General features: G+C 48.0%; 1 protein-coding gene across 1 annotated transcript in view; it reads left to right on the plus strand.

Moving 5' to 3' along the window:
• TBC1D16 (TBC1 domain family member 16) overlaps window positions 1-25,979 on the plus strand; it is a 1,332,482-nt gene that overhangs the window by 882,134 nt on the left and 424,369 nt on the right. The window contains exon 6 of the mRNA XM_069655199.1: window positions 1,547-1,711. Within this exon, the coding sequence (XP_069511300.1) occupies window positions 1,547-1,711 (165 nt within the window). The remainder of the gene's footprint in view (window positions 1-1,546; window positions 1,712-25,979) is intronic.

Raw genomic sequence — 25,979 nt, forward strand, 5'->3', positions numbered from 1 at the left:
GGTCTCCTTGGGCTGGTGTATTGAAAGCAAGTCTTCTCTGAATGTTAAAACTGCAGTTTCTCCAGGGACGCTGCATAGTTCTCCCTGACATCACTAGAGACTTTCATTTTAGTGAAATATTAAATCCAGGTTTGTTGGCGGCCCCTCTCTGGTGGATATGAGTCTGCCGTTGACTCTCCTATCTCAGAGGGTTATCACAAAACTACCTACAGACTCATGTTTGTAAATTCTTCTCTTCACTGTAGCTTGATCCATCTAAATCCCCACCCTTGACCCTTTGTTGAGCTACCTTTTTGGGAACTATTCCAATGGATTCTGGCTTTCCAAAACCGACCGTTCCCTGGTCCGATAGGAGTCATCAAGATTGTTGTATTGACTGGCATTATAAGACCTTTTCTATAATTCTAGTGTATTCATTTTGTGTACTGTCAAAAATCTTTTGGAGTGTTGGAGTGTATTATATGTGTGCTAGTGTTTAAAGGCAAAGTGGTGCCACAGGACTTGTAGTCCCCTTGTTCGCCATTGTTTCTCCAATGATTTTTACATGGAATACCTATATAATTGTTTTTTTCAATCAAACTGATGAATCATTTATGAAATAAAGACATATATATTTTCTGGTAAACTTGGTGATTCATGCAGCTATGATTGCAGAGATTCTCTCATTTTGTACGAATTAAGAGAGGGGATTTGTTTTGTACACATAGTGTGACAGTACCTGGAATATCCCATCACAATTTGAGTCGCTCCAGTTTTTGTCTTGGACACATGATGGACATGATGGACACAGTATAACTATTGATTAACATAACATTGACCCATGAATTGACTGGCCGTGGCCCTATGGCCATTTCCACGTGCTACCTCCCTCATCTTCCCACCCACCACCCGCCCAGAACACATGTTCCTGGGATCTCATTAAGCTAGCTATACCAAGCAGTAACATCAAACTTTAGTCTGCTGCCAGTGTTATTTCTAAACAGTATGTTGAGAGTTAATGGCTTTGGTTGCATATGCAAATGGCTATTGGTGTAATACAAAATCTTAACAAACTGTGCCTTTCATCTCGTCATTGATATCTCTTCCTTGCAATGAAGTCCTGTTACAAATCAGCACAAGCAAAGCATGGTGTTGTTTTAAGAGATTAGATAGGCATTTTCCCATGTAATCTCTCAATTTTCCAGCTGTTGCAATCGTATGGCGAGGTAGTAGCTTTATATCAGTGCCTAGAAATGATCTATCCATACCTTTACAAAATCCCAAACTGCTGGCTTTGTCAGTGCTGGTCTTTCCTTACAGTGTGCAGTAATAACCTTTCAATTCATATTCAAGAACATTCCCCATTATGCAAAGCAGCCAAGGACACAAGAGATTCTTCATCCCTTATATAGGTCGGCAGATGGGTGCTATTTTGAAGGCAGTTTGGGGAAGGGGGGGGGGGGGGCTAGGGCTGGTGAGTTATGCAAGTTCTGTGTTCAGTCTTTGGTTTGTACCTATCTATCGGCTATACTAGCAGCTGATCCTCTTCGCTTTTCCCTCCCTGCAGGTGGCGGATGAGAAGACATGCATGCAGTTTTCCATCCGGCGCCCAAATCTGCCATCCTCTGAAGCACACCCGGAGGAAAACATGTACAAACGGCTTGATGTCTCGGTATGGCTCCGGCACCTGAACGAGTCTGGCCAGGTGGAGGAGGAATACAAGCTGCGCAAGGTACGCATATGCTCTGCACCACATTCGGTGTTCACCCATCACTATTGCTTCCAATAGATCTGACCGACGTGTGATAGAGCACAGAGTCATGCTGCCACAGACCAGAATGTAGCATGTCCTGATAGAGGCAAGGCAGGGACCAAACGGCCAGGTGTGGCGAGTACCAGACACTAATTTAGTGTGTGAGCCGTACTTGTTGCAGCCTCCTGTGTCGCTGCCGCGGTCTTCAAGGGGGCATGATGCATAAACGTAAATCATGATTTAGCTACACAACAAAGGTATGCAAAATATGTTGTAGTTTTGTATTTCTCTGCCTTCCTGTTATTTGTTCTCATTATATTGACACTTTCTTGAAACAGGTGTGCCTCTTCTTTATATGCCTTTATTTCAATGTCATTACTTCTTTCTTATGATTTATTCCTCCAGTCCCTTGACACATAGTCGTTAGCTCTGTTTGGGTTTTTGTTGCTACTACTCTAGATTGCTTGGGGTACGATATGCTATTCATAGCTGTGGGTATCACTCCAAAGCTTAGGTCATTGTCTGCACATAGGACGAATAGCACTAATGTAGTCAGAGTGAATGTCTAATACAGAAGAACATGCTCCCTACCGCCTGTCCTGTGTTCACCTGATACAGATTGAAAAACCATACCCAATGATATAAAATCATGATGCTGTTCCCTATAAATTAAGCTTCTGTTTCGGTTGTACAAAAAGTGCCCAAGGAAGGGATCTATGTACCCTTCAAATCTAGCCCATTAAATATGTCCACCTGCAAATGTTAGCCTCTCTGCAAGTTTGTGTGTTGCAATTTTGAAAAGGTTGTTTGAAAACAATATTTTGTACGTTTTTCATGTCTAAGTATCCCAGCAATCTTTTGACAAATTACAAGGTGAGAATCTGCGTCCTAGAGAAACAAAGTAAGCAAGACACTCCACATGTGCAACAGAGAAACTACTCCGATTTTAGTAGTACCGTATCGGAACATGCTACACTTCAGAGACAGGCTAAGAGTGCATTTGACTTAGGAGTGCAATACAGGGCAGCAGGAAAAGCAGGGAGTTGGGCCACAACTTCTGAAGACTGAATGAGAAGAGGGGTCTGGCGCAAGGGAGCGTGGGAGATTTAGGATGCTGGGAGGGAGAGGACAAGCAGATAAACTAACAGCAGCCCTACAGATTAGGGATGTATCGGCCACTTTTATTCCCTAAAAAGTGGCACATACTCCCAAAAAAGTAAAAGGGGGAGTAAAGGTACTCCCAACAAAAAATAGGAAATGGACACGTAGGGCTAGTCCGCCTGCTTTGACACACACCGCTTCATGGATATGTTTGCACCAGTAGTGCCACAGGAAGAAACCACTTTTGTTACTGCCTGATCCAAAGAGTTACACACTTATGTTTTAAAGCACATGAATAACTAGGTGCAAAGAACTATTCACTTTCAGTTTTACAGTTAAAACATACTTTTACTCGCTTGTAAAATACTCCAATGGGAATGGGGTTCACATTTGTACTCCCTAAAATATCAGTTAACTCCCAAAAAAAAGAGTTAAGTTCTTATCTGGAGCACTGGCTAAAAGCATTGGGTAGATGATGTGAGAGGATAGGTATGTAAAAAATGAAGGTCAGACAGTAAACGTAAACATGAGAGAGCTAACTATGCATTATGTGGAATGGATGTATATAGTCAAGCCAACAGCTTCCCGGTATCTCTGGGAGACCGCTAGAAAAGGCTGCACTTGGTGGAAGGGATATCGAAGGTTCGAGGAGTTGTGGTATCAGAGTATGGTATTGGTGGGAGGAAAGCGTGAGGAAGTGGACAAGAACAAAGCCAAGTGGAGTGAACTAATGGTGAGAGAAAAAGCCCAGTGGCTATGTGATGAAGAGTGCCGGTACATTGAATTCTCTAGAATAGTGAGTAAGAGGTCCTTTGTCTTCCAAACATGGTAAACCACATTCTAATGGATTGTGTCCTCCCACGTATTCCTCATCTTTGATATGATATCCAGCTTAAGCTGCTTTGGAGTTTTGTTTTCGGCAGAGGGCGCTGTGCGTCGATGGCGTCGACTCGATATCCCTCAAAGGCCTCTGTCTCGAGGGTGATGTCATCCAAGGCATATATAGCACACGCAGCGCCCGTTGGCTTCATTTCAGTTTTTCTGCGATAGCTTTAGCTTCGAGAAATACGGCGTGCTTCTTCCCTTTCGTGACAACTTTGTTATTTCGATCGAAATGTCTTCTTCAACGACACCGACATCCCCGAAGACCGGGTTCAAAAAGTGTTAGGATTGTTGGTAAAAAATGTCTTTGACCGATCCCCATCGAACCTGTTTGTGGTGCCTCGGGGTGGACCATAACACCTCAGACTGCTCCAAGTGCCAGTCTATGACTGGAAAGGTCTTGAAGGAATTTAAGGGGAAGTTGAAGGTAGGTTGAATCCCTAAATATCCTACCCCGACCAAGAAACCTTCGACCGACGAGTCCTTCGTCAGAGGAAGAAGGCGGCCAAGCGGTCGAGATCGAGGAGTGGCTCCCGCCACTCATCTCAGTCCTCAAAGAAGTCAAAGAGAAGGCACTGTAAATCGCCCTTGCCGACTACGCCGTCGGACGCTTCCCCGAGAGGGTTTCTTGCCCAACCAAAAAGTCCACTCCGGCTGAAAAGGAGGCCTTCAGAGCTGAGATGCTCAAAATATTTGAAAAACAAAAGCCTCCAAGCCATGCTCCTACCACACCTTGGAAAGAAGCCACGAAGGAAAGGGCTTGTCCTAAATCCTGCACACCCTAGAGTACGGGACGAAGGCCCGATCCACATCAAGAGCTGTCAAGGCCTCGATCCAATGAAGTTGAAGTCTCATCGGAGGATCAGTCGAGCCCAAAGCATAAGTGGAGGTCACCGACACCTTCGGCGGCGCCTTCGACGCCAGCCAAGCCCCCGATGTTGCGACGCCAGCTGCGCCATCATTGCCAGAAGAGTCAAGGTTGAGGGACCTCTGTGACAACCTACAGACTGCTAGTGGGGTGGATACCTCACCTGAGTTGGAGTTTGGGAAACCAGAGACTGAGGAGCATGCAGATGCGTGCTACAGATAACTCATGTTTAAGGTAGGGGACTACATGGGGTGTAGTAGACCTCCATTGCCATTCGATTAAGATAATCTAACAGACATCTTAGATAAGGGTACTCTGTCAGATCCCATATTGCCATTTCATGTTGCTTTGCAGAAAAGGGTGACGACGGATTGGGGAAACACCGGAAAGCAATCCGGCTGTAAATAAAAACTTGACCAAGAAGTACCGCCCTTCCAGTAGTGACCCTGACTACCTGTCGAAACAACCCACTCCAGAGAGTCTGGTGGTGCAGGCTTCTACTGCAACATCTAAGCAAGTGGCTGGCCCTACCATCCCTCAAGATAGGGACGACAAATGTGTAGATGGATGGGCAAGGAAGGTGTTTTCCGCAGGGAGTATGGCACTAAAATCTGCTAACGCCACATGTGCCCTCGCAAAATATATGTTCACTCTACGGGACTGCATTTCCATGACGACACAGCACATTCCGGAGGGGGTTGAAAGGGACGGGTACTTAGCCATAGTTGGAGACGGCAAAGAAGCCATGTGCGAGTCTCTTCAGTCAGGTTTGGATTCTGCTGATAGCATCAGCAGATCCATGGCTACCAGCACCGTTATGCGCAGGTTTGCGTGGTTACGGAAGTCGGGTTTTGCCCGGATGTGCAGTCCAGACTTCTCAACATGCCCTTTGACAAGGCTGACGAGAGTTTTGAGAAGTTGCAGACCTCGAAGGCGGCAGCCAAATCTTTAGGCTCCGCTATTAGGCAACCTCAGCCTTTTTGACCTAGTGGACAACCTTTGAGGGGTAGATCTTTTTGCTAATACTCCTCAGTTGGAAGGGCGAGAGGAATGGCCAGTCAAAGGGGCCAAAGAAGATTTCCTCGTGGTGGACGAGGAAGAGGTGCAAAGCCAGCTCAAGCAGGGGCTTCTTTACCCTCTGCCGCTGCATCAGCTACGTCAAAACCTTATGAAGATCTTGAGTCACAGTTCACCAGTGGGGGGCAGACTGTACCAGCATCTAGAAGAATGGCGAGATATTACTTTGGATGCTTGGGCCTTGGAAACCGTAGCCCACTGTACTGCCTTCCTTTTATACAGAGATCTCAGAACAATCCACTGGGGATCCACTCTTTGAGGATTCCAGATCCACTCCTTATGCAGAAGATTTTAACCCTGTTAGAGAAAGGCGCTATAGAACGAGTGCCTGTAGCGGAGAGGAACAAGGGTTGGTATTCCCCTTATTTCCTAATACCCAGGAAGGACGAAGGACTGAGACCCATCTTGGACTTGAGATACTTGAACAAGTTCCTCAGGAAGGACCAGTTCAAGCTGGTCACACTTTCTCAGATCCTTCGGGCCCTCCAACTTCAGGATTGGTTGGTGTCATTGGACCTTCAGGATGCTTATTTTCATGTGCCAATCCATCTGAAGCACAGAAAATACCTGAGGTTCACAGTTGGCGGTTCACATGATCAATTTTGAGTTCTGCCATTCGGGCTGACCTCCGCCCTGATGGTTTTCAACAAACTGATGGCGGTGGTCATAGCAAGTCTCAGGAGAGGGGTGGGGATTCACGTCTACCCCTACCTGGACCATTGGCTGATCAGGGCAAGTCCAGGATCATCTCAACGTCACCAGCCACTCCCTACACAGACTGGGCTTCTCCCTCAATTACAAGAAGTCCCATAGGACACCTTCTCAGAAACTCCAATTCATCGGAGCTGTTCTGGATACATCCTAGGAAAAGGGCCCACCACCCGAGGTGAGGGCTCAAGACATTCTTCAGATGTGTCTCGGGAGGATAGCTCGGGTGCAACGTGCTCGCCTTGGAAGCAAGATGACACGGAGCAACACAGGTTCGAACCCCGGGTCCGCGCTTAGAAACCTCTGGGTATTAAGTGCGTTATAAATATCATATCATATCATGGTCACCAAATTTCAAAGTGCCCAGTGTCTACCGGCCTTTGATTTTTTGAGGTTGCTCGGCCTCAAGGCATCCTGCATTTTTCTGGTGCCAGAGTTCTGCCTGAGAATGAGATCCCTTCATTGGGCTCTAAGAACTCAATGGTCCCAGTTCTCAGGAATGATATCGGACCTACTTCAGGTTCCAAGCAGGGTAGCACAGGATCTTCTGTGGTGGGCCTGCAAGGACAAAATTCTGAAGGGAGAACAATTTTGGCAACCATGGCCGGAGATAACAGTAGTAACGGACGCCTCACTCACGGAGTAGGGAGCCCATACCAACGATCTGACAGTCAGGGGTCGTTGGTCTCCATCAGAGTCCAAACTACATATCAATCTTTTGGAGCGGAGGGCAATCGGACTAGCACAGGTGGCCTTCCTGCCATCTGTACGGGGAAAGAATGTCCTGATAATGATGGGCAACACAGTGGCCATGTACTACATCAACAAGAGAGGAGGTGTAGGGTTACTACCACAGTGCAGAGCGGCAATGCAGCTCTGGTACTGGGCAATGCAAGAAGGAATCTCCCTATTGGCAGTTCACCTAGCAGGAGAGGAGAACACGGCGGTGGACGCTCTGAGCAGGCAGAGCACAGTCGCCCATGAGTGGGAACTAGCTCAGGAAGTCCTTCAAGAGATCTTCACCCTTTGGGGAACCCCTCAAGTGGATCTGTTTGCAACCAGTGTCAACCGGAAATGCAAACTGTACTGCTCTAGGGAATTTCCTCCAAGAGGAGCTGTAGGAGATGTGTTTATGGTAGACTGGGAATTTCCACTCCTGTATGCCTTTTCTCCAGTCCCCGTGATTCCGCAAGTGATCAGGAGGTTGAGAAAGTTCGGGAAACACATGATCCTAATTTCCCCGGATTGGGCCAGGCGGGCGTGGTAGCCGGACCTTCTGGAAATGTCCATCTGTCCTCCAATACAACTTCCACAAAGAGAGGACCTTCTCACGCAAGAGGAGGGTTGGGTTCTCCATCCAGAGGTCAAGACACTTAACCTTCACGCTTGGTTTCTGAAAGGTTGAGATAGAAGGATTGGGACCACCAGGATGATGTAATGGAGATTTTGCTTTCGGCCCGAAGGCCAGCAACAAAGTCTTTGTACCGTTGCCATTGGAATAAATTCTGCAACTGGTGCAGAGAAAAGAATGTAGATCCTTTTCTTTGTAAAACACCAGATGTTTTATCTTTTCTGCTAACTTTAGCCAATCTCAGGCTCCAGATTAGTACTATTAAAGGCTATGTGGCAGCGCTGTCCATATTTAAGCGCTCGTCAGAGGAATGTTCATACTTAAAAATTCCACTGGTGACACAATTTCTAAAGTGGCTCACCAATGTGTTCCCCCCCCCCATCTCCGTTCCAGGTTCCAATTTGGGATCTTAATCTGGCTCTAAAATGACTAACGTGTGCACCTTTTGAACCTTTACATTCATGTCCCTTAAGGTTGTTAACCTTTAAGACCATTCTATCTAACGTCAGCCCGTAAGGTGAGCGAGTTGCAGGCACTTTCGTCCAAGCGACCCTTTACTATCTTCCACAAGGATAGGGTTGTTCTAAGGGTTAAACCTTCATTTGTACTCAAAATCATTTCTGATTTCCACATAGGACAAAACATTGTTTTGCCTTGTTTCTGCCCCCCACCCCTTCATCCTAGCAAGGAGGAGGAGAGATAACTTAGGTTGGACCCTTGCACAGCTTTAAGCTTTTATATATCTAGAATGTCAAAACACTGTATTGATGATCGTCTGTTCCTTGACTGTATGGGCCACAAACTGTGTCTGGCTGTCTCTAAGCAGACCTTGTCCAGATGGATCATTCTGGGCATTTCAGAATACTAAAGGTTGGCAGGGAAGGATCCTCCGGCAGGATTAAGGGCCCATTTAACAAGGGGCATGGCTACCTCTACAGCTCTGCAAAGGGGTGTCCCTATAAAAAATATGAGTGAAGCTGCAACCTGGTCTACTATCCACACGTTCACAAAACATTACTGCCTGTAATATTCCCTCAATCAGGATGGTAGCTTTGGTAAATCAGCCCTGAACTCGGTTCATGAAAACAATTAAAATGCAAATTCTGGAGACCACCAGGGGGCGCAGGCGAAATGACTGCCTGAGCTTCCGCCGCCCCGATGGCCCACAAAAAATGGCTGCGCTTTGAAGATTGTCCAGCCCGCAATAAAATTAAAGCAGTCACAGTTGTGTGGGAAACGGCCAGCATCTAGCAGGTCCAACCTGGAAGAAAATCGGCGAACAACTCCTCCAAAACTCGAAGTGGAGAGGAGAGCCACCCAGCCCTGGCCTGAGCAGGAGCCTGAGTCCTTCAGCAGCTATGCCACACAAGTGCTGCGTGGTCACAGCAGTGAGAAACAGGAAAGAAAAGAAGAACGGGAATGAAGTGACCGGGACACCTTCACCAGTCTGCAAAAGCTAAGTAAAGGAAAAGGGAAGAGGAACCAGCCTTCGACCCCACCAGCACTGCCACGTAGTGTAAATGAAAATCATTGCGTGGAGCGAAGATGCTCCCGGGAGGGAAAAAGCCCAAAACAAAGAACCAGTACCGGGGTAAGGAGCGGGGGTGAGTCAAGGAGAGCGTGCCCTAAGAGAGCCCGCAAGTGGAAAACAAAGCTGACACTGCCTGGCTGGAAGGGGAGAGCCAAGCGGGTGGCCGACCTGCCTACATCGGTCTTGGGTACACGCGCGGGCCAGAGAGCGCTGCACCTGGCATACTTGACCCCACGATTAAAGGCAACCCCCCAGCGCTGGCAAGCACAGCAGGAGACCTGATGCCCCCCCACTCAAAAGCCCAGACTGTGAGGGCCAAAGCGCCCCCGCCAGCGAGCATCGGGTTCAGAGGAAGCCCACTACGAGCACCCCAAACACAGGAGTTCATAAAAGCACCCCCCAGGCAGTAGTTACAACAGTGCTCCACACAAGCAAAGGGGGCATTAAAGGACTGGAGAGGGGCAAACGGAAAACACTATTTATGCCGAGGAGGCTTGGCGGAGGGGGAGAGTGTGAGAACCTACCCCACCTAGGCATCGGCGGAAGAGGGAGAGGAGCATGCACATGAATACAACAAACTAGAAGGACAGCACAATCTAGTGCAGGCTCTCCTCTGCCAGACGTAGCAGGCCCAGAAATCCTGAAACGTGCCATCAAGGCATTACGCGCACCCACAAGCCCACCCCCCAGAAAGTGAGCACTCCATTAAGCTGCAAACAGATAACAGTAATATGAACCCTCAGACGGTCCTCAACACAAGCACAAAACTTGCAGCGGCCTCCTCGGAGAGCGGGGCACACTGAGGGGCACATGCAGAGATGTGTAAATCCAGCTACAGCTCAAATGCACCAGGGATTCGGCTGAACAGACCCAACCATGGCAAAGCAGTCCCCCCAGGAAGCTCCTCTCATACCCAAGGGAGACCATGAGACCTCTACAAAAGCGGATGTGCATCTTTTGTTAGATAAAATTAGATCCCTAAGGAGTGGCATGACAACAACAGTAAATGCCCTTTAGGAGAGTCCACAAAATTGAAGACAAAGTAGAGGCACTCGAAAATTACCAGCTGTCTACAGACCTCATTGAAATGAGAGCAGAAAGCTGCTTTCAAGACCTAGAGCAGCGGGAACATGGTCCTGGCAGCTAAAATAGATTATTTGGAGAACGGGGACAGGGGGGGCCAACATCCGAATTCAAGGCCTCAAGGAAGCACCCAATGAAACATGAGCCTGGAGAGAAGAGTTAAAGCTCTGGTTGCCTCGCTCTTTCTGACCCCCCTGCCTCCAGACCTAGGATTCAAGAGTCCACCGGGCTGGCGGCCCCTGAATCGACCAACATCTGTACTAGCCAAAATGTCAACATTACAGTCACAAGGTGGAAATAGTGCAGCAGGCCAGAGAGCGAGAATACATTGACTTTGAGGATTTGTGGGGTCAAAATCTACCAAGACACGTCAGCCACCACTCTTGCCTAAAGAACAGACTGTCGTCCTCTAACCACCCGGCTAAGCAAGCATAACATCCGTTGCAGATGGGGCTTCCCCTTCGCACGCCTGTTTGAGCATGGCAATGAAGAGTATAGAGTGGTCTCGGGTGAGGAGGCAAGCAGCGTCCTGCGGGGCCTAACAGCAGGCGCAGGGACTGTCGAAATGAAGGAACTCCCTCAGTCCTCAGAGCAGACTAGAAACCTATTGGCCCCTGGCCAAAGAAAGGTCACTCCAAGGGCACAAGACAATTCAAGAGACTTAACACCCCCTGACAACAGGGGGCACAACTTCGCTGAGAATTGATCACAGGAATCTGCAGGAGGGCGGGTAGAAGACCCTGCATGATCACTGACTCCTCACCTAACAAGAATGGCAGGCGAAACGCCACGGTTCCAAGCAAAATAGCCGGCTTTTCCACAGACCTCTTATCCTTGTTCGCCGGGCTGGATGGCTTCGTCTGTGGTTACTGTGCATTCGTACCTACCAACCGCCAACAAGTTGAAGTAGTGTGGCCCTATATTTTTTCCTAGGGCGTCTCCAGAAACCTTTTTTTTTCCTTTTTTTTTCCTCATAGGGGGAAAGGGGGGAACATGGGAACCATGGGAACCAGCACTCGGGAGAAGGGCTGAGTGGGAGGTCAAGTCTAAGGGACTATCAGAAGGCAGCATCAAACAGCAGAGGGGCGTTCAGTGCACACGCCCAGTCGTCAAACACATATAGAGGCTACAATCAGCTGAAGTCAGCATCCACAGGCACATACAGGCATGCGAAGGGGCAACATACAGAGCCACTCGTAGGGCACAAGGCCTCCCAGGGACATGGCAAATGACACAGTACAAATGGGGTCACTAAATGTGAAAGGTCTCAACTCGCCCTAGAAAAGATCAATGTTGATGAATGCTTTCCAACAAGCTAATCTTGATATACTCTTTGTGCAGGAAACCAAATTTAAAAGTGGAGAAGAAATCACTGCCAAAGGTAGACAACAGGGGGTAGCCATATGGGCATCAAGGCCAGTCAAAAGGGGAGGTATCTTGCATCGCGCAGCCCTAGGACTTCAGATCACACACAAATCCACAGGGACCCAAGCGGGAGGTACCTAGTCATAAATGGCACTGTTGGATCAAGATAAGTCACTCTGTGCTCAGTGTACACACCGAACACTCCGCAATTAGCATTTAGCAGAGAACTCTTAGCATTCCTGCAAAATGGGAGGACCGGGGCCTTGATTTGTGGAGGGGATTTCAACATGGTAATGAACTCAGCCTTAGACTGAACACCATATAGAGAGGGAGCCATCCCTCCCCGGGAGAAGGGATCTTTTCAAAGCTTGATACAGGAATACTTCTTGGTAGACTCATGAAGAGCCCAACATCCGTAAACAAAAGCATACACATTTTATTCTCCCCCACATAAAACATTCTCCCGGATAGATTACATCTTTCTGGATGCGGCGCTCAAACACGACATTAAAAGGGCGTTCATTGAGCTAGTGGGCTGGTCAGATCATGACATGGCCGCCATTGAGCTAGACCTAGGTCCTAGTACAATTACAAATGAAAGGTGTATCTGTAACAACACACCTTTTTAAGGACAAATTCTTTAGGGAATCTTTAGACGCAGAGTTCAGGGAATTTTCCAAGCAGAATGACACAGGAGATCCCTCTCAACCGACAGTGTGGGAAGCAGAGAAAGCCACAATAAAGGGATTGTTAATAGCGCAAGAAAAATACAGGAAAAGAACAAAACTGCTACGAGAAATCCTGCTGAAAGGGGAAATAAGACAGAAAGGGGCTGCCTTAGCGGGAGGGACGGAGGACGTACCAAGGATGCCAGCAGAAGTGAACGGGCTTAGATAAGAGCTGAAAGACGTGTGGCACGGAAAGGCGTTAACCCACCTCCGGTAGGTATATCAAGCAAACATTGTAGTAAAAAGGCGATAAAGCCCATACTCTACTTGTGGCTAGACTGAGAGAACAAAGGGCCGAAAGAGCTGTATATAACATCAAATCCCAGATGGGCATAACACTAGACAATCCAACAGGCATTACCACACATTTTGCCCAGTACTGTGAGGAGCTGTACACCTCAGTCTGTAGCTCACCCCACGAAAGCATAGCTAAATTCCTAGAAGACTTGGCATTCCCCCCCATTGCAAATCCCAGACCAAAACAAGCTGAGCGCACCCATAACTGCAGAGGAAATGGATGTTGCAATTTCCAAACTAACAGCGGGATCGACAGCAGGATAAAACGGCTTCACCCCGGCCTACTATAAGACTTTTAGAGGGGCCCTGATGCCTTTTCTGACCTTTTTATTTAATGACATCATGGGCACAGGGCAGGCCCTACTCTCTTTCACAGAGGCGAGAATCATTGTGTTACCCAAAGAGGGAAGAGACCGCTCGAGAGCGGCTCTTAAAGGTCAATCTTGTTGTTGAACGTGGACGCCAAACTCTACTCTAGCATTCTTGCCAATAGGCTGAGCGAGGTCCTGCCAACGTTGGTGCCCAACGATCAAGTGGAATATGTAAGGGGGCGACAGGGCTTCGATAATGTCCGCAAAACATTATACCCGATAGCGTCAATCGACGCCAGGCCCCACCCTGATCTCGGTTGATGCAAAAAAAGCCTTTGACACGGTGGAGTGGCGGTTTATGCATTAGGTTTTGGGGAAAGCTAACCTAGGGTCCCGTTGGACATTAGGGGCGCAAGCATTATATCGCAACATCAGGGCAAAGGTCATAGTCAACGGCGTGGCATCCCCATCCTTTGCCCTGACCAGATGGACCAGGCAGGGGTGCCCATTATCACCCCTGGTCTTCGCATTAGTGATGGAACCCTTGCCCCAGACCACCCAAAATGAAACCTCGGTCACAGGTTTAAAATAATTTGGAGGAGAATATAAATTGGCATTGTTTGCTGATGACGTTCTAGTCTATGTGACGCACCCGTCTTGGACAGTCCCAATGCTCTTCGCCAGATTGGAGGAATACGGTGCCCACTCAGGCTCCCGCGCAAATCGAAGCAAAACTGTAGCCCTATCGCTACGAGACCACTGTACTCACTCAGGCTTGAACCCAACAGCATGGGGTCTAAAGGTAGCCGCTAAAAGTATCCAATACCTAGGGATAACTATCACAAAACGGTTAGCAGACCTGTACCACGAAAAGTACACACCGCTTTGGACGGCAATCAAACGCAATACTCTGAAATGGGCAAAATTGAACCTCTCATGGGCGGGGAGATTTATGGCAATAAAAATGAACGTACTACCTCGGCTTCTCTTCCTGTTTCAATTGCTCCCGGTCACCCTCCCCAACTCCTGTCGTGTGGAGATCAGGTGTACCCTGTTGGTTTTCTTGTGAGGAAAGAAACCGTATCGCCTATATACAAAATGGGCCTCATAAGTTTGCCGGTCCGGTAACAACGGTAGTGGTAAGCTTGCTGGTACCATTGTTACCGGACTGGAAAACTAAGAATTCTGCTTGTGGGTGCCTTCCCACCTACCAGGTCTGACCTGGCGGGCGTACTGGCACCCGCAAGGAGAGCATGTTGGTGCATTCGACATTCCCATTCACATTGAGCCCTGTTTCACCGGCAAGGCTACCGCCAAACTTGTAATGAGGCCCAATGATCCTTCCCAAAAATAAAGGGGGCATGGCATTCCCTGATTTCCATGAATATTATGGAGCGGTGCAGTTGAGAGTGCTATTAGACCACATTAGGGAATCAGACAGGAAACAATGGGTTCACTTGGATAAGGGCTACTTTGCCCCAGTCACACTGGTGGAATGGCTTTGGGCCCCTCGGAAAACCTTCCTGTGAAAGGTGCGGGAGAACCCAATTCTGGGGGTGTTGTGAGCAATTTGGAAAAGGAAACCAGACATGTGCGGGATCACCACTTGGCCCTCCCCCCTTAGCTATATCTGGGCCCCTCCGATCAGAGACCTCATAATAGACCCGATTTGCTTTCAGCCACAATATTAGCAGGGGTTGGTTAGAGCGGGACAGATGTGGAAAGAGGGGGCCTTCCTGACGAGAGAGGAACTTGAGAGCACACAACAGGGCCTGCGGATACAACCACTCCCATATTTACAACTAAAGGGGATCTCATGGACCCATGGTGGAATGCACTGCTCCAGCGGCGCCTCACTCCCTTCGAAATTATACTGAACACACAAATGGGTTCCAAGGGGTTAATTGCAAAAATCTACGGTGCACTTGTAGAAAGAGGACACCTACAAACCCTAGCACCCAGGCGAAATGGGAGAAAGATATGGGATGGGAGGAAAACCAAGAGAGTTGGCTGAAATATTTAGAGCGGTGGGGAATTCTACCATATCATTACAATATAAAATGCATAACTGTAGACTGCTCATGCAATGGCATCTAACCCCCTGCGCCTGGCAAAAATGTACACAGGCATTAACCCCTATTGTTGGCGTGGTTACTCACAGATTAGCACTTATTGGCACCCTGGTGGGACTGCCCCAGTGTTCAAGTCTACTGGAAGGAAATCCTGTGATTGCATACATGATTTGGAGGGATTACAAAGGACCTTAACTCCCCTCCTAATTTTCTTTGGTGTTGAATTAGTAGAAGGACAGCATTTAGTTCTCCCCCATATGCCCAGGAACTTGCTCCTAGCAGCGTGCATATGTCTGACCATAAGATCGAAGGGAAGCATTCTGCCTTCGAAAAGGGAATGGCTGCGCAAAGCTATAGAAATTTAGGAAGTGGAAAGCCTCAGTGCAGCCTTACTGGAATCCCACTCACATATAGACTAACAGCGGCTTCCTTTTCTTGAGTATTGAGAGTGGAATAAGTCAGCTCCCCAAGATTCAGGTTAAACAGCGTGCTGTGTTGCAGTAATGATTACCTTCCATCACAGTATCCCTGGGTTTTTCTCAGAGTCTGGTGACCCCAAACTTTGTTTAGATATAATTGCCAAGAAAAACATCAACGAGCCGAAGGCTCGGCTGCCTGTATGTCATGGATATTTGATATAGGTTTGTTATTAGTGTCTTCTAACTCACACCCACCCCTGACCTCGCTGCTTAAATAGGGGGGCAGTGGGATGGGGTCAGGAGAGGGTGGAGAGGGGGGGACAAACTTTTAAATAAAAAAACCTGATCATTCACTTGTACTGAACCAGAAAAGCAATGTAACCTCTGTGCAACTGTTGACCTTAATAAAATCATATTTAAAAAAAAGAAAAAATAAATTCTGAAGCAGCTGAAGCTGGATATCCTATATCAAAGATGAGCAATACGTGGGAGGAACATCCATTAAAAATAACGTTACCAGGGGTAAGTAACTTGTTCTTCTCTGAGCAAGGTACTTAACGAACAGCCACGTTTTTAGCTTGTTCTTAATATGCTGGGGGCCATGCACAGTTCTGTGGAGAGGGAAAACCAGAATTTAGGGGTGCCCTAGGAAAAGGACTGAAACAATGTTTGTGGTTTGAGTTTGGGTTTTTCCAAGCATAGATTTGCTTCTTTACAGACAGCTGTGCAACCTCCCAATGTGGATGGGTGTTCAATATTGTAAATAGGAAGGTTTATATGGAAGGCTTTATATCTTAAGAAACCATTCACAATTCTAGTGTACATTTTATTAACCTGAAGAATATCAAAATCAAATGTCGGATTCCCAGACATAACAGCATACTGACAAACCAGCAACAAAATGTATACACCGCAGTGTGCCTCCTAAGTATTAGCTCTCACCTACTCATCCATTTCTACACTTTAACATCAGTTGTGCATAACTGGTTTTCAGGCAGTGGTTCAGACTATTAATAAATGGAGCAAAACAATAAACAAGTATTCAATGGGACGCACAGACCTTTCCTTGTGCATTGAAAACAGGGTGAATAGGAGCTCTGCACGTCATTGGAGCATCTGCTTCAGGGGAATATAATCTAAGATGCAGGGGATCCTTTGAGTAGGGGCAAGTGATGTATAACATTTTGCTCATTGCCCACTGTGTGAGATTGGCACATTATGATGTAGATGGCATGCTTTTTCAGATCTGTGCCTAGGGAAACGTTGCTAAGTGCTCCCTGCTTGTTGCCTCAGTAGAAGACATCCCATCTCCATCTTCTGATTGAGAACGCTAAACAAGCAAAGATGACCTAATGGGATCCAAAAACAGAAAAATTGACACCCCGAGAGAATAGAGCACCTCAAAGAAGACAACATGGGAGCCATTTATTGAGGAAATTACACCATTTGACAGCCCAGCATCAATACAAACAATATCATGAGAGCCGTTTGATGAGGACAGTGCACTGCTTTTAACCTGAGTCATAGCAAAGACCACCTCATGTTTGCTGTACACCAAGGGTGGTCCGCTCCTTTAAAATCTAGCGGCACCAGAGAAGATAACTTGGGAAAGGGGATCTGCCTGACTGAGACCTAGCAAATGTGTGTTTCTATGAAAGAGATGCATAGAATGCAAACCTATCTAGCAAGCAAAGTAGAAATCATGGTTAGACGTACATTAAGTAAGGCCCTTTGAAAGGATAACGAGCACAGAATGCTGAAGTACAGGGATGCTATGCTAGACATTGCTACTATGCCCCCAATTAAAGTCTTTGGAACCCTTAGTAGGTGTGCAATTGTTAACTCTGTGTTTTTCTGAATTGCAACTTGTTAAGAATGCTTTTTGAGCATCCCTGACAGCTATGTACTCCAAACAATCTGGAGAATTGATTGCCATGGAGTGGCCTCCATGAATTTTGAATTTGTGGAAATAGTTTCAGTAGTCCAAAAGAAACCTCTGTCTACAATTTTTAAGAGTAATATACAAAATTATTTCCCCACAATAGTGCACTCAGTGCCAAATTATTTTTACAATGAAAACGTATACAGTCTAGTGATTATTACCATGGGTTTAATTAGTTTTGAAGTTAGTTTTGAAGTTAGAGTTGAATATATTGAAATGTACATAAAACTTATTACAATTAGCCCAATTCCTTCTCGCTTTTATTAGTTCTCCTTTCGGTATGTTGGTTAGTACAGATTTCTGTTGACAGCTAGATGAGTGTAGTAATGTACTGACCTCAGTCGGTTTCCTAAAGGCGAGTGTTACATTTCTGTCTTCTACAATATCAATCTGTAGGAATGTGATGTGGTGATCACTTTTTTCCAGTGTCACTTCTATGCCAAATGTGTTCTGATTTAAATACCGGTTGAAACTGAATAGTTTGTCTTCAGCTCCCTTCCAGATAACAAATATATTGTCTATGAATCTGATCCAAATGTGTACTTTGTCCATAAAATCAGGATGGGTTGAAACATGTTCTGCTTCATGAACTCCTATGAAAAGGTTAGCCTGGGAGGGTGCGTAACTCGCTCCCATGGCCACAGCCTTGGTTTGCCGGTACATAACAGTGTTGAATAGAAAGATGTTGTTTTGTAGCGTGAAATCTAGGAATTCTTTTAGCATGTCCATTTGTAATGCGAATTAGGCTGATTTGTCATTGAAATAGTAGTCTATTGTGGTAAGCGCTAAGTTGTGTTGAATAGTAAGAATTGTTTGTCCCATACGATTTTGCTTAGAATGTCGAAGAAATGAAATCTTATGTAAGATGGTATTTTGTATACCTCTGGTCTCAAAATTGTGTCTATGCATATGGACATATTTTCTGTGAGCCACCCTTTCCCACTGACTATGGAACGTACCTCCGGTAGTGTCTCATACTGTTTATGTGCTTTAGGTAGAAAGTATATGGTCGGTAGTTTTGGATGTTCTATGCTCAAAAAGATCAGTAGAATGAAAAGCACCAGGAAATGTAAATGCACATATACAAAAAGTGGTCCGTAAAATGGAATCCCCACTAATAGTTTGAACAATATCTGCATGATTGTCAATTTACATGCTTGGTTCCATAAAAGTGCTTCGTGTGTGTGCGCGTGTACTTTTGTTGTTATAACTGAGAACATATCTGGCTGGGTTGAGAACCTCTTGAATCCATTCATAGGAGAAGCTCATAACTGTATCCAGGCCACCAAGGATCTACTGAACAAACTAGAGGTTTGCCTCCTCCCAATGGGCACATTTCTGGCAATCATGAATGTGGAGTTATTCTGCACTAACATTCTCCAAATTGATGGCACAGACGTGTGAAATAACTCTTTCAGCGATCATAAGTTGCTTTCTCACACCATAGCAAAGTGCATAGAATTCCTCTTAACCCACAACTACTTCACATTTGTTACTGCCAGTTATCACCAAACAATGGGGACAGCCCTGGGTATACCGATATCACGTAAGTCTATTCCTGTCTAAACTAGAGGGATTTCCTTGCCATCGATGACTGCAGACCATCAAGATATCTGTGCCATATTAATGATCTCTTCCTGAAATGTACTGTTGGGGGATCAGTACCCCACATGCTTCCACAGAAGCGTGCACTCATTTCAATTAACTGTAAGCTCCCCATCCCTCCTGAAAAAGTACATTTTCACCACACCGATATAACAATAAAGTATGGCCAGCTACAGACCACAGTATATTGTAAACCTACAGAACGGGCCAGCTATTTGAAGAGTGACAGCATCCAGTGACCGATTGCATACAAATCATCCCACAATATTAAGGCAAGCACTAAGAAACAACCATTCACATGTGAATCCATGAATGTTGTGTACTGGACTGTGTATATGAAATTCCCCAGGATAGGCTACTACATCGGGGAAATTGTACTACAACTATGTATGATCTGCACCGGAAAAGCATCAGAAGATGGACTGTCCTGTAGATGAGTATTTTTTTAAACCAAATCATACTCTTGATGATCTTAATTTTGCTATACTGCAATGGAATTTCAGGACGGAAAAAGCAAGGAGGACCTATAAATAAATATGCATTCAGATTTTCATTAAATGGTCAGGTGGCTGAACAGAAGTCACTGCTTTAAGTCACTATCCCTACTAAGAAACACACTACAGATGTAGGGGCCAGAACATCCAAACATAGCATTTCCTAGCAATTTCCCCAAGGCCCTTCAATGGCATCTGACTGACACAGCACCAGCTGCTGAAGACACTCTAGCCCAGCCCTTTTAATCCTTTAAAATGCCCCAGCCCCACATACTTGTCAGAGACCTTGAATGCCCCTGTGCCATTACAAACTCTGCCCTTTCAATATCGGATGTGGAGAAACAGTCGAACAATGGTATCTGACTTCAGCCTGGCCACTAGTCAAAAGCTTTACATATGACTTATTGCACCCCCTCCTTATAGGTAGATCATTTTGCCTCCACGGATTCTTAAATATAAACATAAAGATATATCCCACCCTGCATCAAAAATCAATCTCTACGGAAAAGAAATTTGAGGTGGTCACTCAGTTATTACTTTCCAGGTGACCTTTAGTTTGCATCAATTATCTAATTGAATTGCATCTGAACATCTTAGAATAATTGAGCTAGTTGGAGAGAGAAAACCTTTCTAGATAACATGTGCTTTTTAATGTTGTACAAAAATAGAAAAAACATAAATACAAAAATTACTCAGTGTTCAACATAAATATATTTCATAATAAACATATCATAATCAAAGGAAAAGCATTTATTTTCATGCTTCATCACAAAAAACATACAACAATTTGACAAACAATAATTAAAATTTAAAAACATGACATTTAAAAGTGATTTCTGACAGGGAACAACTTGTATTTAGTCCCCTAATTTGACCCCCTATGATGGGTGTCTAGATAAAGGCTCCCTACACCATTTCCTTGTAATAATTCTGTTCGCAAAGTGAGGCCAAAGTTAGTGAAAGTTCCAAAAAGAGAAATATTCTTTGTTCTGGGGCTTTAATGTAGCTATGTATCTGGGTCTTATGTAGTAAAAGAATAATGTGCCTTGATTGTTAAGCAATGCATCTTGCTGGCGCTGCTTACCTCTTTCTGTCAGCTGTTGTGATGATGAAGTCAGGTCCTTCTACCAGCATGTGCACCAAGGCTGCTGCAGCTGCCGGCCTCCGGGCCGAGCGATCCTCGGATCCTCCCAGTGACTGTGTTGAGGGACTGGAAGGTACTTTTACCGGGTCTTCACTCGAGGGGCTCCGCCCTTGTACCGGGACCATGGCCGAGGGACTACGCCCTAATACCGGCAATACGTCCGAGGGGAGCACCTAAACGCAGTTCTACCGACCCCCGGGTCGAGGGTATCACACCTACCGGGCCTAGGCCCGAGCTGGGTAGGCCTCGTGATCCACACGCAAGAGTCTTGGAGGAGGCCGGGCCCAGCGGGCCAAGCAACACGTCTCAGGCACGTGGCAGGCAGCTCGACAAAATGGCCGCCTTGCCAGAAAGAGGCACCTGTCCAACGCCATTCCTGGAATTTGGCGAAGAACGAGTGTCAAGGTGGGACTGGCTTCAACCAGGTACGTGGCCTACAGCCTACCCCTCTTATGCGCATGCCAGCTTTCCTTTGCGTCCGTATGGACAGGGTATGCAGTGGGCACAGAAGCCTCCTGCTACCCTGTCAGCACCCCCTGCAACAGCTTCAGTCAGTGGGGAAGTTTTCTTCGAGAGATTCCTCGGCCTCATGAAGTCACCTTGGACGGGCATTATCCTCAAGGACGCCATCAGGGAAGTCCTTCCTGCTTGCTAGAAGTACCACAGACGCCTCTGTCGCGCATCTTGGGTCGGCCGCCTCCTCCAGCTCCCCAGCCGACTCCTCAACCTCTGCCGCCTCCTCAGCCTTCGGCCGCGTTCCCTGTACCCCAGCCTCCGGCGCCAACTACTCCTCCTCCTACTCCACAGGACCCCCAGATCCGCAGGATACAGAGGAGGAGGAGGATCCGGACACGCCATCCTCGGCCAGGGCGTTCCACCTTCCACAAACGTCTTGCTGGTCTGGCGGTGTATCTCGGCCTACCCCACCCAAGGTTGAGCAGCCGGCAGAGGGGGTTCTGGCTGAAGTCCTCACCCAACGCCCTTCTTCCAAATCTTGGATTCCTATGCAGACCGATGTAGTCTCCCTAGCCAAGAAGGGCTGGCTCAAACCCCACTTGGCCCAGCCGGTCAATCGGCGCCTGGATGCCAAATACAGGCAGATGGAGGGGGATACACTTGCTTTCGGCCCACCCTGAGCCACACTCCTCGGTGATCGCTGCGGCATCACTATGCTCCAAGCCTCAGTCGTCCTCAGTCTCCTCCTCTGCGGTGCTGCTAGGCAAGGAGGAGAAGATCTTGGAGGCGTATGGCAAGAAACTCTATTCCAACGCTTCGTTGCATCTGCGTCAGGCCAACACTGATGCCACGCTGGCAGCCGCCAACCAAAGATTATAGCGGGAAATTGCGGACTTCCTCCCGGAACTCCTCACCCACAGCCAATTGCGTTTTAAGGCGGGGCTAGCCGAGGCCAAGCTGGTGGCACATGACCTCATAGAATCCACTGTGGCCCATATTGACACCTCTGGCCGTGCCATCTGTATTGCCAAAGACATGAGAAGGACAGCCTGGCTCCGGGCAACAAAATTCAACTCGGATGTCCTTGAACGCATACTAGATCTACCGTTCGTGGGGGGTTGGGGGGAGAGCTGGACAAGAAGAAAAACAGCTCACAAACTGAGACCACGCCCAATCGTACACTCCATCTCAGCAACACTCAGAAAGGGGGCGTACATACGGAGGGTTCCGCGGCTTCCAGGAACGCAGATCCAGGCAGCCGGACAGCTCACCTTCAAAGGCGCAAGCAACAAAAAGGGGTGGAGGAGTAAGGGTGTTTTCCAGTTCCCTTCCTCTGCGACAGCCTTCGAGGGAAAGAAGGCATGACGCGCCCCTTCGGGTCCACGTCTCTCAGGTGGGGGGCAGGCTTGCTCTCCATGCACATTTTTGGCGGCAGAATATTGCGGACCCCAGGATCCTCTCCGTAGTATCCACGGGGTACCGCCTTCCTATCCCAGCCTCTCCCCCAGGTTGGGATAGCAACTCTTTTGGCGGAGATCCGGTTGCTCGTAGAGAACCAGCCAGTGGGGGAAAGTCCCAGCCTCCCTGCGAGGCTTTCGCTTTTACTCCAGGATTTTCGCCATTCAGAAGAAGAACCAGGCGAGCCTGAACGTTGTGCTGGACCTTTCCACCCGCAATCTCTTCTTACCCCTGCAAAAATTCAAGATGGTTACCCTAGCTTTTATAGCAGAGACATTGGACAAGGGAGGCTGGATGTGTTCCCTGGATCTGAAGGACGCGTACCTACACATCCCGATTTGGCAGCCCCATCGTTCTTTCCTACAGTTCAGGCACCCAGGGTCTTTACCAGGCTCATGAATGTGGTGGCTGCCCTGCTTAGAGCGCAGGTCCTCCACATCTACACATACCTCGATGACTGGTTCGTCAGGGTTACATCTCCGGAAGCGGTTCACAACTCTTCCCATGCCCTTATGAACACACTACATGATTCTGGGCTTCTCGCTCAATCTCAAGAAGTCGCAGCTGCAGCCTGCGACTTCTTGGGCCTTATCTGGGGCACGTGCTCCGAGAAGGTCTTCCCGTCAGAGGACAAAATCTCAGCCATCAAGAGGGCCACCACCCACCTCCTCAGCAGAGAGGTAACCTTGGCATGGTGGTACCAACATCTCCTGGATCTAATGGCAGTGGTCCTTTTAGCCGTGCCACACACAAGACTAAGGATGAGGAGGAATCAGCTGCACTTTGCGGCCTCATGGAACCAGGAGCGGGGCTCTCAATCCGAGATGATCGACGCTCCTCCATCTCTCCGCTCGGACCTGACTTGCTGGTCCAGAGACTGCAACCTACGGACGGGCAAGCCCTTCTGACCTGCGGAGTCGGCGGTCAGAAGGGCTTGCCCGCTCCTGGTTCCATGAGGCCGCAAAGTGCAGCTGATTCCTCCTCATACAACTGGAGGAGGCAAAGAGCGAGGAAGGCAGGCGAAGGTAATCAGGCACAGAGTCAGAAGGCAGGAAGAGAAGCAGACTAAGGAGGATTGGAGGAAAAGGCAAGGAAAAGAATGACCAAAATCAGGTATGCTAAGGAAAGGAATAACTGGAGCGGCAAGCCCTTCTGACCGCCCACTCCGCAGGTCACCATCACCACGGATTCCTTGCTTGGGGGCTGGGGAGCCACCCTTGATGATCTCTCGGTCCACGGCACCTGGACTCGACAGGAGCAGGAATACCACATCAATTGGCTAGAGCTGAACGCCATCTGGCTGGCGCTCAGGGCATTCCTACCACTTCTCAGGGGCAAGGTTGTCCTCATCCAGACAGACAACTCGACCAGCATGTATTACGTCAACAAGCAGGGAGGCACCAGATCCCCTCCTCTGTGCAGACTGGCGATCAGCATGTGGGAATGGGCCCAGGAAAATGACATTTACCTCACGGCAGTCCACCTTCCAGGGAATCCAACCTGGAAGTGAACAGGCTCAGCAGACTGGGAGCGGACAATTACAAGTGGCAGCTAAACGACCTCATTATTCAGGAGATTTTCAACAGGTGGTGTCACCTCCAGGTGGATCTCTTTGCCACCTGGCGCAAAAAGCAGTGTCTCCAGTTCGCACCCTGACAAGCATTTCACCTCCAGTGGACCGGCATGAAAGCCTACGCCTTTCTGCCCACTCCCCTGATTCACAGGGTACTTTGCAAAATCAGGGCGCCTCGCCAACTCCTCATCATTCTAATGGTGCCAGTCCGTGGTTTTCGGAGCTCCTCAGCCTCTCGGAAGTGCCCCCGATTCATCTCCTGACAGGTTTAGCAAATCTGCTGGCACAGCATGGAGGCAGGGTCATCCACCCTGCTCCAGAGAAACTAGCCCTCACAGCATGGTACCGGAGCAGGTAACGCTTCGGCACCTTAGCCTCTCCCAGGCCAATCTAGAGATCATACAGGGCGCCAGGAGCAAAGCTACCAGGGCCCAGTAAAAAAGCAAATGGACCAGATTCTGCCACTGGGCAGACTTCAAAGGAATCGACCCTCTGGCATACACCCTGGACAACGTGCTCTCCTTTTCGGTGCACCTCGCCCACTCAGGCATTCAGGTGGACACCTGCCGCACATACCTAGCAGCCATTGGGGATTACAGGAACTCGGAGGAGGGCATTTTCTCCTCCTCCAACCCTATAGTCAAGAAACATCTGACGGGACTCGCAAGGCTCTACCCGCCCGTCAAGAGACCGCATCCTGTGTGGGACCTTAACATAGTCCTGGGCGCCCTTGCGCACAAACGGTTCAAGCCAGTGGCGTCCGTGGACATCAGGCTAGTCGCAATCAAGACAGCCTTACTAGTCGGCCTCGGCTCGTAGGGCCAGCGAAATCCAGGCGCTGGTCGCCTCGGAACTATATACTACCTTTCACAAGGACAAAGTAGTCCTGCGGACTCACCCGGCATTTCAGCCCAAGGTTCCGTCTCCTTTCCACTTGAACGAGGAAATAGTCCTTCCTCTGTTTTTTCCAGATCCCAAGGATGAAGCACACAGAGCGCTGCACTGCCTGGATGTCAGGCGTGCCCTGAAATTCTACTTGAACAGGACCAAGGGCTTCCGCAAATCAAACGCCCTGTTTGCCACTTTCGGTGGCTCAAGACCGGGATATCAGGCCTTTAAGGCTTCCATATCCCGCTGGATGGTCTCTGCCCTCAAAGAAGCGTATGAGGGCCAGCACAAGCCGCTCCCGGCCAACTGGCATGCCCACGCAGCCAGGGCCATGACAACGGCCATTGCATTCCAGTGCCATGTCCCTTGGCTAGTCATAAGCAGCGCGGCCATGTGGGCCTCTCCCTCGGCTTTCTGCAAGCATTACTCTTTTGATGCAGGCTCTAGATCAGATGTGGCTTTCGGACAGGCGGTTCTCAGGAACCTATATGCTTGAGGGTGTCCACTCCACCCTGGGGCTACAATCAGTTGTAATCACCCATACAGTATGGAGGAAAGGAGACCGGACGTAAGAGTAATTATAAGTTACTCACCGTAGTGACTAACATACTCTTAGTCCATAGTACCCTTTCCTCCATATGTGCCTCCAACCTCCCCCTTAATAATACTGGTGTAATTAGGCAATGTTAAAACTATTGTCACCGCGTCAATGGGGTCTGAGGTGTGGCGCCGGAGGGCGGAGTCAGGGCAGTGCATGCGCCCTGGGCCACACCCCCGTGCACCTCTAAATTTAAAGGAGAAGGTTTTTTTCTGGTGAAATGGTTCCGTCTCCCGTCCCTTGGAAGTGGCGCCCATACAGTATGGAGGAAAGGGGACTATGGACTAAGAGTATGT

This window comes from Ambystoma mexicanum, chromosome 3q, assembly GCF_040938575.1.
Source record: "Ambystoma mexicanum isolate Mex_15411 chromosome 3q, UKY_AmexF1_1, whole genome shotgun sequence".
NCBI classification, from domain to species: domain Eukaryota; kingdom Metazoa; phylum Chordata; class Amphibia; order Caudata; family Ambystomatidae; genus Ambystoma; species Ambystoma mexicanum.